Source organism: Lachnellula hyalina (assembly GCF_007821495.1).
Source record: "Lachnellula hyalina strain CBS 185.66 chromosome Unknown contig00047, whole genome shotgun sequence".
NCBI classification, from domain to species: Eukaryota; Fungi; Ascomycota; class Leotiomycetes; order Helotiales; family Lachnaceae; genus Lachnellula; species Lachnellula hyalina.
Genome location: NW_022157161.1, coordinates 23,592 through 37,902, shown reverse-complemented (window position 1 = coordinate 37,902; position 14,311 = coordinate 23,592). Strand labels below are relative to the sequence as shown.

At 48.2% G+C, this 14,311-nt stretch overlaps 2 protein-coding genes across 2 annotated transcripts; one reads left to right on the top strand and one right to left on the bottom strand.

Moving 5' to 3' along the window:
* Window positions 1-1,321: 1,321 nt before the first annotated feature.
* ustO (Pyridoxamine 5'-phosphate oxidase family protein) lies at window positions 1,322-3,151 on the top strand (the record flags this gene model as incomplete). The annotated part of the gene is made up of 2 exons (XM_031148571.1): window positions 1,322-2,100; window positions 2,293-3,151. The coding sequence occupies 2 exons, from the start codon at window positions 1,322-1,324 to the stop codon at window positions 3,149-3,151; spliced, it is 1,638 nt and encodes a 545-aa protein (XP_031006326.1).
* Window positions 3,152-3,597: 446 nt separating this feature from the next.
* On the bottom strand, window positions 3,598-5,430 carry thrc (Threonine synthase; the record flags this gene model as incomplete). Its single annotated transcript, XM_031148570.1, has 3 exons — window positions 3,598-4,602; window positions 4,650-5,240; window positions 5,293-5,430. 3 exons carry the CDS (start codon window positions 5,428-5,430, stop codon window positions 3,598-3,600), a joined length of 1,734 nt encoding a protein of 577 aa, XP_031006291.1.
* Between the last annotated feature and the right edge of the window lie 8,881 nt (window positions 5,431-14,311).

The following is a 14,311-nucleotide window of genomic DNA, read 5'->3' as shown; positions in this document are numbered from 1 at the left end:
CCACATCTACTTAGATGTTGGAGTTGGAAGAGGTGACAAACTTTGAGACACCAACAATAAGTGTCTAGGCAGCAGAGCACTTTAGCACTTTAGCATTATCGCATAAACTCTCATGCTGCATCTAGAGTCAAGTCTTCGGGAACGGCTTTTCATAAGACCACTTTGTGACGATTCTTGTGATACATAAATTCACGTGAGAGTCAGTCTTTGCATGCGCGCATCGTGGGGGCGTGAAATTGTGCACCAACATGTTGGAAGGATTTCAAGGACACGCAAGCTGGTAGTTTAAGCATCAAAACATGCGCCGTACAACACGAAGATATTCTCAGAACAATATTGTCACAGAAATACATTTCACTTGGCATGCAATTCTGTCTGTCCTGTGTCGTAACCTTGTTACACAATTATGGGAATACACGTGAATTTCCAGTCATCTTTTGCTGCATGAATTCGATGGCCATCCCGGAAAGAGAACAAAGAGGGAATTCTCCAATAGGCAGCACCCGCCCTCCCGTCCCCCCGATTGCCAATCAAGGAAGCTCATGGGGGGTGGGGGGGTGGAAGATGGAGGGCGAGGAGAAAGGGAGGCTCTGCACCAGGCAGATTATCAAGCCTCCGGCTGCAAAGGCAACCAGGCAGTGCAAGGCAGCCGGGGCATTTCCCACCACCACCACCAATCAGCCCCCATCCCCTCCCATCAACTCTTCTGTTCTGAAGAGTCATCGATGTACATGTGCTTTGTTAGACACCCCCCTTGTTGGCCTTTAGCAGGGGCCTTTGATGTTTTTCGGTGACTGTTTTCGGACGTCAGTCATCAGTCGGCGGCGGGATGGGAGGCCAGCGCCAGGCATGGCATGGGCTCTAGAGAGGGCAGACCTTACCTTCACCGAAATCCCAGGACAGGCAAGGGAGAAAGATATGAGTACAGTAGGTAAAGACCTTAAAGTAGGGTAGGCAGCACAGCTTCCACCTAAATCTTTTGTGATCTTTCATTCTTTCCAACATTAGCAGACAAAGTTCACTTGTTCTTAAGTTCGAGTGTGGGCGGATTTAATCCTCCTTATATATCTTTTCCTTCAGCATACCACACACAGGCCGAGTACACTCTACAGCCTTGCAGCACAAGCACGCACATTTTTTGACCATACAATCCCAATCTTCTACCTGATTGCCTTGAAAGTCCCTACCTGAGCCTTCTTCATTGGTGCACTCTTATTTCGGCTCAATTACAACACATAGTTGGGCACGCATACCTAGAGCTACAATCCAATCCCCTGAAGCCTCACGGAATATCAATCACGTGCCACACCCAATCCTCACAATGATGTCTTCTTCCTCCAACAAGAAGAAAGTCCGCTACACGGAGAGTACCATGGGAAAGTCATCCAACCCACACTCCAAAGGCCATTCCCACAAAAGCAGCCGTGATTCGGGCGTTGGCTCTTCCTCCGCCTCAGACCGAGCCTCTGTCGGCGGCACCACCGAAGCCCCATTCAACTCTCAGGAGATCCAATACCAACGACACAACCCTACTGCATTGGCCGAAGCCCTTGATGCAGCCAATGAGAAAATCCGCGAGTTATTCGAACAAACCGAACACCTTCAACGTCTGCTCAAGGACAGCAACAAGGAGAAACGATCCCTGAAAGGAGAAAAGAACGACCTACTCATAGAAGTCGAAGATCTAGGCCATGAACTCAAGGAAGAGAAACGCGCGCACGATAAGCTACGCAAAGAATCCGGCCAGCGTGTAGCTACTTCCAACTCCAGCTCCACGAGACGCAGTACACCTCCATCATCCCACAGACGAAGGGACGACGAGCGATCTCAAGGAAGCGGAAGTTATCACGAAGAGGCCCGCCGATACATCGTCCCTCAACCACCGCCAAGCAACGCACCGAATCCTTTCATCCCGCTGAATGAACGCCCTTCTGCTCCGTCGGGCGTGGTTTATGCACCTCCAACAACAACAATCAGTTACTCTCCAACGGCCGTAGCGTATTCCTCTGCGCCGGCGTTTTCTTCAAGGCCCGCAGGCTCAAGAGCGTCGGGCGGATCGCATGGAACTTCAAATGATGGGAATTATCACTCTTATCCTGTGTGATTGCGGTGATTTCGCCTGATGTGGATGATTCACAAGAGAGTTTGAAGATGTATGCACGGACGAAGCGAAGGAGGGAACCAGCTACCCCACCTTGCGATTGACTCACTCTTTCCGAGCAGGAGATACTGCACCGCAACACCACCACCTCTGTTGTCATAAGAGAGATGTGACTCACGCAAATTCCATAGCTTGCTCTTCTCAGAGTCCAGGCCGCAGATATATATCAATCCTGCAGCTTCAATCAACACCAGTCAAACAACATCACGACATTACAACCCCGCATCTACCTCCAAAATGCCAAAATTCTACGATAGCATCTCCCCAGACCTAGCTGACTGGGCCCTCTCCCAACCCCTCTTCTTCACAGCCTCTGCCCCCTACACAGGGAAACACATCAACATATCCCCCAAAGGCCTGCCCTCCTCCACCTTCACGATCTTCTCGCCCACCTCCTGCGCCTACATCGACGCCACGGGCTCCGGCGCCGAGACAATCTCGCACATTTACGAAAACGGCCGCATAACAATCATGTTCTGCAGCTTCGGCGCCTCGCCGCGGATCATGCGCTTTTTCTGTACCGGCAGGGTAGTCGAGTGGGACCAGGCTGAGTTTGAAAGCTTGCTGGGACGCATGGGGAAGAAGAGGGTGGATGGGGCGCGCGCTGTCATCATGCTGACTGTCTGGAAAGTGCAGACGTCGTGCGGGTACGGCGTGCCGCGGATAAGGGAGGGTGAGATGGATGTGGAGAAGGGGAAGGAGGAGGATGCATTTCAAGACCGGGATACGCTTGGCCACTGGGCGGGGAAGAAGGTGGAGAGGAATGAGATGGGTGAGTATCAGATGAAGAATAATGCAAGGAATTTGGATGGATTGCCTGGCCTTAGGACCGCGAGACGGGATGCGGGAGAGAGGTTTTGGGTTGAGGATGCGAGGGCGAAGGTTGGCTTGATTGTGAGTCAGAAGGAGGCTCTTGCATCGGGTGTGTTTATTGGTATTTTGATAGCGTTGTTGGGTGGGCTTTTGCAAGCGTTTGTTGTAGGACTTTAAGTGTTGTATTACTGTACTGGCGTTAGCAAGGACTACTATTACATTTGGTGTTTTGGCGAATTCAGATTGTTCAATTGAAGGCTATTCCACCATAAGACTTGTTTCAATCTGGTTGTGACTAACTGTAATTTCGAATCAACGATACAAGATTCTGCAATAAGACGTTGACATTATCGAGGCGAAACTTCCTAGATATCACCACGTGTATCCACCCAAAGAATTTGACAGAAGATGAAATGTCTTCATCTAATTGAAGACGGAGATGTTTGGAGGGGTTTGAAACCTGAATTAATATAACCGGGCCACCCGCTATTAACCAATCAAGCCACAGTCTATGTAAACACCTAACTAAGTATGAAGAATTCCAAGTGTAACGCAATAGGTCAAAATTGATTATTGATCCCACCTCAATCTATACAATTAACAAAAAGCTTTTAGGTCCCTATCTATAAATGTTTCAACTCAGCCTCAACCTCTTCCTCAACAAGCTTTCCCACACCCTTCCATCCCGCACCTTTTGCTACCACCCGTACTCTCTTCTCCTTCTGTTCTAGACCGACAAATTCTTGTGGAAGGACAGTGTCGAAGCTAAAACCTGGCTCATCTTTCAACGCCAGATCAACAGCATTCGCGAATTTTGCGGGATGAGCTGTCGAAAGAGAGATGTGGTGCGTATCGGCAGGTGCTCTCTTGATCGACCGTAATGAGGCAGCAACACCAATAGCAGAATGAGGATCTAGTATATAGCCTCTTTTCGACGCGCCGTTGGCGTCCCCGTTTGGAGCAGGGGTAGAGTAGAACTGCTTAATCGTCTCAACAGTCTGTGCATCACTAACTCTCTCACTCTCGAAATCCCTCTTTGCAAACTTGAGTATCTCAGCCGCGACACTAAAGCCTCCTTGAGTCTTCAGCTGCTTCAACCACGACTCGACTTCCTGTCCAGCCTGCTTCTTGTTCCATTCCTCGTCCATACCCGCCTCAGCGGCGTATTCGTAGGCGAGGAACCAGAGAAGGCGCTCGAAGTTGGAGGACACAAGGATATCCATTGCTGGACTCAGTGTTTCTTTTACGCCATCTTCATGTGCTTTCACTCCGTCTGCTGGGATTCCACCTTCTGCTTCCACGCCATGCACAGCCTTCTTTTCGTAATGTCCTGTCTTCCAGAATCGGTCAAGAATATCGTTTTCATTTGTTGCTACAACGAGCTTCTCGACTGGTAGACCCATACGCTTTGCAAAGTAACCAGCTAAGATATCGCCAAAGTTGCCTGTAGGAACGACAAAGCGGACTTTGTGGCCTGGTTTGTATGATGCGGACTTTGTGAGGTTGAAGTAGGAATGGAAGTAGTAAGTTGTCTGTGCGAGAATTCGGGCCCAATTGATGGAGTTGACGGCTCCTAGGTTGAGATTTTCGTTGATTTTGGGATCCGCAAAGAGGGCTTTGACAGTATCCTACAAAAATTAGTATTACTTCATGTTTGGGATTCCTCGTCACTCACTTGGCAATCATCAAACGTTCCCTCCACCGCAAGATTATGTACATTGGCATCTAGCACCGTGGTCATCTGCGCTTCTTGGATCGGACTGACCCTCCCCTTGGGATGTAGAATGAAGACTGACACATCCTTCTTTCCTCGCAGACCATAGATTGCTGCGGACCCAGTGTCACCGCTTGTTGCACCCACCACCGTGAGGTGATGTCTGTCTCTTCCAGTCTTGCCCTTATTCCGTCTAACCAGAAAGTACTCGAAGAGGTTACCTAATGTTTGTAATGCGACGTCTTTGAAAGCAAATGTTGGGCCGTGGAAAAGTTCGAGTAGGTATAAATTCTCCTTCTCGTTGAGAGTGACTAGAGGAGTCGTTTCTGGAGAGCGGAAGGTAGAATAACTTCGATCAATAATCTCTTTCAGGTCTGCGGGTGGGATTTCGGAGGGCGAGATATAGAGGGAGAGGAGTTCGAATGCGAGTTGTGAGAAAGACAGGTTCTTCCATTTTGTTTCCCAATCGCGGGGTAGATTGGGGATTTCTTCAGGGATGAACAGGCCACCATCAGATGCCAGGCCTTTTAAAACAACCTCCTCGAATGATAGCTGCAAATTATCAGTTCCATCTAGCTGTAAACAGTCCAATTGGCAGGCTTACTCCATAAGAACCCCCCCTTGTTGATAGGTACCGTTGCGAGGGGGTGTGCGTAGTATCTTTAGGCTCTTCGGCAGCAGGTGCTGGCACAGGATTTCTGGTTGGCACAGCCAGTCCCACGGGAGTAGCGGATTCAGACATGATATGAGGCTATTCAGACTTGATGGTTTGATCAATTGTGTCGAGAAAGCCGTGAATTCAAATGCGAAGGTGACTCAAGAAGCCTAGAATTTTTGCCCGACTTCGGGACGAGACCAAAAGGCCAGCCCCGCCAAGCCAGTCACAAGCACGGTGAAGCACCAGAATTTTAGTGGTTCCAATGGGAATCACTTCAATACTAAAATTAAATTCATCCCACTGTCGTTAAGTATGCACAGATTCAAAGTCTCTCGTACCGAGTCGTCACCAATGATAGATTTGTAGCTGCGAAAAATCATCTGACCAGACAGAATACCTCGGCGTAGCCCTCAACACACAGAATATCAACAAGAGAAGGGCTGGCGTTTTGAAGGCAGTACCATGGCTCAAAACATCTACGATGATCCTGCTTTCTTCGAGAAGTATATAAAAGTCCCACGCCAAGTTCAAGGTCTCGACGCTGCGCCAGAATGGTCGAATCTGCGAGCCATGATACCAGACCTCCACGGATCAAAATTCCTCGATCTGGGCTGTGGATTTGGCTGGACATGTCGATGGGCTCGAGAAAACGGTGCTCAAGCGGCTCACGGTATCGACCTTTCCCAAAACATGCTCTCGAAAGCTAAAGAGTTTCCTGAAGATCCTGCCATCACATATTTACAAGCCGACCTGGACAAAGTCAAACTACCGGCCTCGAGCTTTGATATCGCCTTCAGCTCACTGGCGCTTCACTACCTGAAGAATCTTCCTGAGCTGGTAGCCCAAGTCTACCAATGTCTCATACCGGGTGGGACATTCGTCTTCTCAGCCGAACATCCCATTTGGACAGCTCCTCGAAATCCAGACTGGATACTGGATGCTGAGGGCAGACACGTATGGCCTTTAGATAGATATCTGTCTGAAGGACCTAGAATCACGAATTGGATGGCCGAAGGAGTCATAAAACAGCATCGAACCATCGCTACCTACATTACCATTTTCCTTCAAGCGGGTTTCGTTCTCTCTGCCATAGATGAATGGGGACCGACACTTGAACAAATTGAGGAATTTCCGGACTGGGCGAAGGCTAGAGATCGTCCTGTGTTTTTTCTTATGAAATTTATCAAGCCAATAGATTAGTTAGTAGTTAGAAGAGGAACTGTTGTAGATTATGTGAGAATAATGGGACGCTTGAGGAATCTGTCACTAGCCACACTTCATCTACTTCAATCTACTTGAGTCTTGATCTGGGAATTGGCGGTTTCTGCTGACTCTTCATAAGCTCATGCACTACTAGGCACAGTAAGCAGATTTTCGAATCAAGTTCTTCAAAAAGACAGAAATGTACCATCACGTGCCTGCCGCCCCTAAAAATAGGGGCACTCTTCGCGTTGCTGTCCTAATTTGGTAACCTGTACGCATTCGACAAACCCACCACTTCAAGTAGCATGATGCAGAAAGCCTTATTTAGCATCAGGTGAAGCTTATTGTGAGCATTAGTATGCAGGCCGTTGAGATTATCAGCCTCGAGTTACTTTTCCGGCATGCTGAAAAGTAGTTGAGGCTGGTGAGCGTGCATTAAAGTGGAAAGCAGCGCGACGGTGAGATCATGTATATATGTATAGGGTATCCCAAGTTTCAACATCCAAAACATTTCCTCCTCGCACAACTCTATACACAGCATCTTCTCCTCAAGCCTCCGAATTCAGCGCCGTATTCCAAATCCAACCTTCATCTATCAAGTCTTGCGCATACACCTCCTCGAGCTCCCAACAACACACGCACTTTCCTCACACGGCACAAATTTTACCAACAAGATGTGTATCACATACTTTTTCACCAACAAGTTGAAGAAGGAGAAGGCTGCCAAGGCAGAGGAGCGAAACGCTCGTCCCGTGCAGAAGCAGCCACCTGGACAACCGCAGATGCAGACTTCAGAGGTTCCTGCCGTGGCGCCGAGTTCAGGATACGCAGGTGGGGGAGAAGAGGCGTAAGTGTGGTGGTCATTTGAGTCAGGCGTGGAGACAATGGGGCGTTATTGAAATTGGGTGGCGAAAGACGATATCAGGAGTTACAATACAATATAATACCTAGAAATATTGACTCATTATCTCCTGAACGGACAGTTGGACTTATATGCAGCTCGTTCAGATATCACTCAGCATTGATAATGCCAAGCTTGTGTCGCATAGACCCAAGCAGGCTGTTGAGTTGCAGTTGTATTTCTTCATCAAAATCCACCAAGGGAGTCTCGCCGTCCTCTTCTTCGTCGAAAAGTGCAATCATTGGAGGTTCTGCTTTAGTGTCTGCGTCTGTAATGTATGCTTGTTTAAGAGATTCTTCGGGTGTTTCGAACCCTCCTTCGATGAAATTTTTCTCGATGAGCGAGGGAAGATCCAGCAGTGGGGTGAAGCCTCGCACTTCGATGAGCTGTGTAGCGCGTCTCAATGTGTTTTTACCAATGTCTTTTCCTCGTTGCTTTTCAGTCCGTTTGGTTACTCGAGTCCAAGAGTCAGACAGTATTGGATCTGGCTCGTGGGCTCGGACCAAGGTGTCGCATACCATGTGCTGATTGCACCCCATAAAATTCTTCAACACAGAACCAATTTCTGCTTCAAGGGCGTATTTGAGAAGTCCGAGGCCAACAGGGAACTTCAGAGGGTCGGTGTCGCCGTGAACATTACGGTCGATGAATGCACTCACGCAATCCCACCGGGCGCTCAAAACTGCGGTTTTCCATGCTCCAAGTATGATTTCTCGGTCTATAACGCCCATGTTTTGGAGTCTGTCTTCTGCCATTTCTTTGCCTTTAGGTCGCGATTCTTCGGATATTAATGTTGGGAATACTCCCTTCTTGATGATTTGTTTGAACCTTCCGGAGAATGACTCACGCTTGCTGGCCTTGGTTGAGGATACAGAAGAAATAGATGCTGGAGGGGTCTCCACGGCTGGTTTGAGGACATTTCCAGGTCTGGGTGTAGTTCGTTCGATGCCCCGTTCGAAATGCTCCAGAAGTAAATGGACCATGGGTGCACTTCCCGAGAGAACAGCGGTCACCAAGAGATTGTTTCCGTGCCTGTCCACTGCATATATGTCTGCACCTTTATCAATTAGCATGTCGGCAATCTTGCATGTATTTGCTAGCATCTTTATGGGCTTTATGAAGCTGCTGTCACGACCATGTATACTAGCACATCGCTTTAGTGGTGTCCATCCATTCTTGTCCAAGATATCCACGGATGCTCCAAGTTCCAAAAGGTCTTGAACGAATACTACATCGTTACTGCTGATAGCTTCGTGGATGATGCATGTCTGCCATCTATTCGATTGAATATCTAGGCTTATACCTCTTTCAACCATCATATCAAGCAAAGAACGCCGTATTTGATGGTGTCGCTCATCGTCGCTACCTGAAAAAAGGGAGCAAATATTGTACAGAGATGTACCACCTACTCTATCCTCGATTGCCGGATCTGCACCTGCTTTGACAAGTACAGAACAGCACTGGCTTGCTGCGTCCGGCACCTCTCTCAAGGCAGATGAAACTATGTGAAGCGCTGTTGACCCGCTTTCTACAATCTTCGAGTTGACATCCATTTTCTCGGCGAAGATAGTAAGAAGCGTATCATGTCTCTGGCTTGCTGCGATGTGCATGCAATTAAAGCCACTGTGGTTAACCGCAGAGAGGTCCGCGCCGACGTCGAGGAGGAAGTTAACAATCAAAACGTTTCCTGTGAGAGATGCAACAAGTAGAGGAGTGTTGCCAGCTCCATCTTTTTGTGATAAAAGTTCGACAATTTGTGAGGCATTACCAGACTCGATTGCTGAGGACATTGCCTCTTCGGATGCCCCTTTCAAGAGTAAGGTGACAATCTCGAGATTTTTTGTCCGTACTGCACAGTGAAGAGCTGGGGTTAAGATCTGGTCTCCGCCGTCACACAATAACGTTGGGTCAGCACCTCCCTGGAGCAAGAGCGAGACTTCTTTCGGCTTATTGCTCTTGATCGCAAGTTGCAAAGCCGTATCGCCCGTTTCCGCATCCAACCATGCCTGAGCATTGGGGTTTGCCCCGGCTTCCAAAAGCTTCTTGATAGGATAGGTTCCGGAAAAGCCGCTGCGAATCAAGTGATGTAGTGGATATAGTCCCGTGCCATCTTTCATGTTAAGAGAGCCACCTTTCTGAATAAACCAGTCCAGGATTTCCGCTCGATGGAACTCGATCGCTATGTTGATTGCTCTTTGCTGCTCTTGCCAGAAAACCTCGCCCAGATCGCAATCCAGATGGGAGCCACAGGAAAGAGAAAATTCCAACAATTCATAACACTTGGGCGTATCAAAACATCCCGAGCATGCCGCCCTCGTGCACATGAGCATCAGAAGGTTTCTATTCCCAACAGATATTCGAGACTCCATGGTTCCATCTTCACATCGTTCAGGGAGTAATAGTCCCGCCGAGGCAATGGAAATATCGCCCATCTCCATCGATGATGTGATTAGTTCCTTCGTTGTAAGTATGGGCCTTGAGTGGCCCAATTGCCCTCGAAGTAAGGTAATGGTTCCAGTAATTGCGCTCTGCATGTGGCGACCATGAATGAACGTTCGTTCTAAGGTGGAAGTTTCAGCCAGAGGACGCCAAGCTGATATTAGACACGCATCTATATCGTTGCTGATATCACGCTGGTACCTATTTTCAAACGACTTGTACGTAGTTATACGAGCCTTTGCCTCGACTAAGAGAAGGTCCAAAATATTGACAAGGTGCAAACTAGAGGCTAAGTGGATAGGATTGCTATTTCGAAGTTCATTCCGAGGACCATTAATCGGATTAGCTCCGAGGTGTAGTAGCATCTCCACCGCGTCCTGAGAAGCAATGGCGACTGCATAAGCTAGTGGAGTACCAATGAGTTGAAGGGGCAATTGGCGATCAAGGTATCGGGGGTCATTGGCAACGCTATCAACAGATTCTCCTCCCATGGAGCCTTTTGATCGAATAAACCATTCATCCGCTTCTGTTTGGTCCTCAAACGTTGGAAAGGTAGAAGCTGTAGGGGTTCCGGCAGTCTCTTCTTTGGTTGGTGGTGTTCGAGATGCAGAGGTTATGCTACCAGTGGTGGTGGCCTCTGGAGTTTGCGGTACGTGATTCTTCGATTAGTTAGTGGAAGTGAGCATGATAATACGTCCAAAGGGTAAAAAAGCTAGAACTAACCTCGCTGGTTTCGTTGTCTGTTTGACTAGGATGGTCTGGGACGGTTGCAGCTTCTGGTTCGTCCCCACCGACCATCTCAACGAACATTCGAGGGAAAATACCAGCCTCACCCTTTGAGTTGGTGCCTTTCCACCACTCTTCGTCAACAGCTGTCTCTACAATAACTACTTCATCCACCACCAAACCCAATTCATTCTCGTTTTTTGGAAGAAACTCATATTTGACCATTGCGAACTTGGTCATCGACATGGGTTCTTCAACAATTGACGACATGATTGGGGCATCAACATACTCTCGTAGAAGTAAGAAAGCAGCTAGCTTCATGAATTCCGGTGGGAACATGCAAAGAAAATGTATCGGAAAAGCTCCATCGTAACAAGAAATAAATCTATCTGCTCCAACGTTAATGAGATCGTGAACGGCACAAATATCGCCTAGCTTGCAAGCAAGAGCCAGTGCTGTCTCCCCAGTGGAGTTGGACTGAATGTTTATGGCGTCTTCCTCTGACAAATATTTGGTAAGCCCATGACGGACGGCGTAGTGAGCAAGATAGAACGGTGTTTGGATATAATTCTCAATGTTTTGGCGCGTATGATCTTCTGCTATTTGTTTTAACTCGTCGTATGTGAGCGTCGTTGTAGATGGTATGGCATCCAAATAATCAATGTCAAGTCTACGGAAAGCATCACGAGTAATCCCTGTGTATCGCTGATGGCTTTCGAGGGGACTAGACGTACAGTCATTGATATATGTCTCTGTGATAAGCTGGCGCAAGGTTCCAGCATTGGGGGAACCTTTATAACTACTTTTCGTCGCCCATTCCAAGGCTTGATCAGTGTCAATATTTGTACCGAATCCTAGAAGATATGCAAGGGATACATGAAATGCAGCTTGAGCTATGATAAACTAAGTTAGCATGGCTGTGTAATGTTCCACGACCGTGATATAACCATAATTGTTCCACAACCTACCTGAAGCAATGGATCTCCCAGCCTCTGATCCTAGCCTATGACAATCGTTCAAGATTTGCTCCTTCACGACATGGGGGATTTGAGCAACTTGAGCAGGTCGAAACACCTAGCTTCATCAGCCAAAATTCGTAGAAGTGTTCCACGAGCGAGAGCGATTCACCTCAAACGACCATTCAGCTGACTTCCCTGAAGACTGACCAAGCCTTGATCTCTCTGTGCCAGACCTAAAAGTTGAGTCATTAGCATTTCGAGATATGGGATGGGGTCGTCCCAATACATACTTGTTCTTGAGAAGTAGGGGTAGCATAGGAATATCAGCCACTCTCTTGTCCGGGTCCACGTCTAAGGTTGCTTGGAATAGATCTCGAAGCTTCCCTTTTTCGAAACTGTAAAGATCTCCGACAGTTTCGGAGTCCAAGAACTCGGTTGCGACTTCTTGTAATCGGCTGGAGAGTGTGGATAGGCTCCCCAGAATACTTTCAGTGGTAGATAATGTACCTTTGCTGGTAGATGTGGATCCTTTGCTAGCACTAGCAGAATGATCAGAGGTAGATCTGGAGTCCGTCTTGGTAAATGCTATGAGATCTTGAATCCGAGAGCTTTTGTAGTATGGAGAGCCATGATCTAATGCTTCCCAGCATAACAGGCCCAGTGACCATACATCACATTTTCGAAAATTCAAAGTCTCGCTTTGAAGGCCATAGCTCCTCGCTATTTCAGGGGCATTGTATGCTAAAGTACCCCCATACTTTTGATCATCCTTTGCATCATCATCCTCGTAAAGCAACAGGGAATGTCCAAAATCGGAAATCTTAGCAACCACAGACTGTGACAAGCCTTGAGGTCCCGATTGAGCACTGGTATGAGTTGTCACGAGAACATTATCGAGCTTCAAGTCACCATGGGCCATGCCACAAAGATGGAGTTCATGAAGCCCCCGAGCAACGTTGACACACATCAAGAGTCTATCCCTGGAGGGTAGGTTGTAGCGCCGTAAATAGTCCCGTAGGGTACCACTTGATGCATACTCAGTGACCAGGAAAGGGATGGACCCGCTTCCTCTGAAGTTCCAACCATAGCCAAGAATATTCAACACATTCTCATGCCCAGCCAAAGGGCTATGAGACATTACCTGGAGCCAGAGAATTAGCATAACTCTGATGCCACATGATTAAGCAAGACCGGTACCTCGATATCACGCAAGACACACGCAACCTGCCTGTCAAAGGCTTCTTGGCTTGAGGCTGACGGCAGTTTTATCTGCTTTACAGCAACAACCTTACCGGTCGACCTCTGGAGGCATTTGAAGACCTTGTAGGACACTCCCTCGCCGAGCCATTTTTGCTCTTGGAGGGTATGCCCCTGGACGAACTCGAGACCCAGAGGTCGGATAGTTCCTAAAAGCTCCTGTAGAGATCTGATCTGACGTTTATTTGGTTGCGAGAAGCCTCCTACGCTGGAGAGGAGGGTTCGATCTCCAGCAGTGAACCCAGCAGTGAACTTAGCAGAGAAATGTAGTTAGCTACCATAATGTACAGTACAATTACAGTACAGTACGCGTTGGGAGAGGGGGTGGGTTCGGGCTGGACCGCTGCGGGCCGGGACCTTGATCTGCGGAGTAGCGCTGAAAAGAAACGTAGGTATTTACCTCAAGAGAAACACCCTCAAGGGACGCCATGTCTCGATGTGGATGCACACATCAACAAAAACACAAATACCATGAGCAAGCCATCTCGAGAATCGAGGCTGCTTGCCTCTTTGCACGTTCTCGCCATGGAGACGCTAGGCTTGTGGTGGCCACTCTGGAGTCTGGACAACCTCAGCCGCACATTGGGGTCCGCGGTGGTACTGCACCTGATTTCAGTGGCGGTCTTGTAACCCCAGAGAAGTTCGCGCCGTAGTCGCTATCTTGACAGCCTGTCTGCAGAGCGACTTTCTTGGTTTGGAAGGCAGAGGCAGAGCGTTCTCTTGCGGAACGGAAAGATGCTCGATCCACTATCCATCGCAGGATTAACTATCGCGATATTTGATCAGCTCTTGAAGCTGGGCGAAAGAACTTGCCAGCTTATCGCGGATGCAAAGACGTTTGATGATGTGAGCCGCCTTCCTCGACCCTCAATGTCTCTCCATGTCTCACAAAAGCTGGCACTGTTTGTTCTCATCCGATATCTCGGAGCCCAGCTACCTACACATAATGTTTACTAATTTGCGCTTTGCTTTGCTTAGGATACAGATGCCCTTTACGACAAGCTCAAGGATGAGAACAATCGCTCACGGCAGCTAAGACATTTACTTTTCGAAAGCTCCCCAATATACGGCGGCAGAGCGCTCTTCGAGCAATTCGACGAAGATGTCCAAGACCAAATCAAAATCTTCTTGGGTCGCTTGGTGAGCATCCTGCATGAGGGGTATGAACTCCTATATAGGCGATATGGCACAAGTGGGATGAGCGTTAGGAGCCCATCCCCTCAGAGTTCGATATCCGATATGTCCACGGCCCAGAAGAGCTCTAGTACTCTTAATTTGCTCAAGACGTTTCCCAAGTCTTCCATGCTGGTTCTTAGATGGTCCTTGCGTGACAAGAAAAGAACCGAAGAGGTGCTCAGCAACTTCACGGATTTGAACAGTCGAATCCACGAGAATATAAAGCTGTGGAGTTTAGCAACGTCTATAGGACTAGACGTCCAGCATCTTGAGCGGCTAAAGAATGACCAGTATTCTATTGACT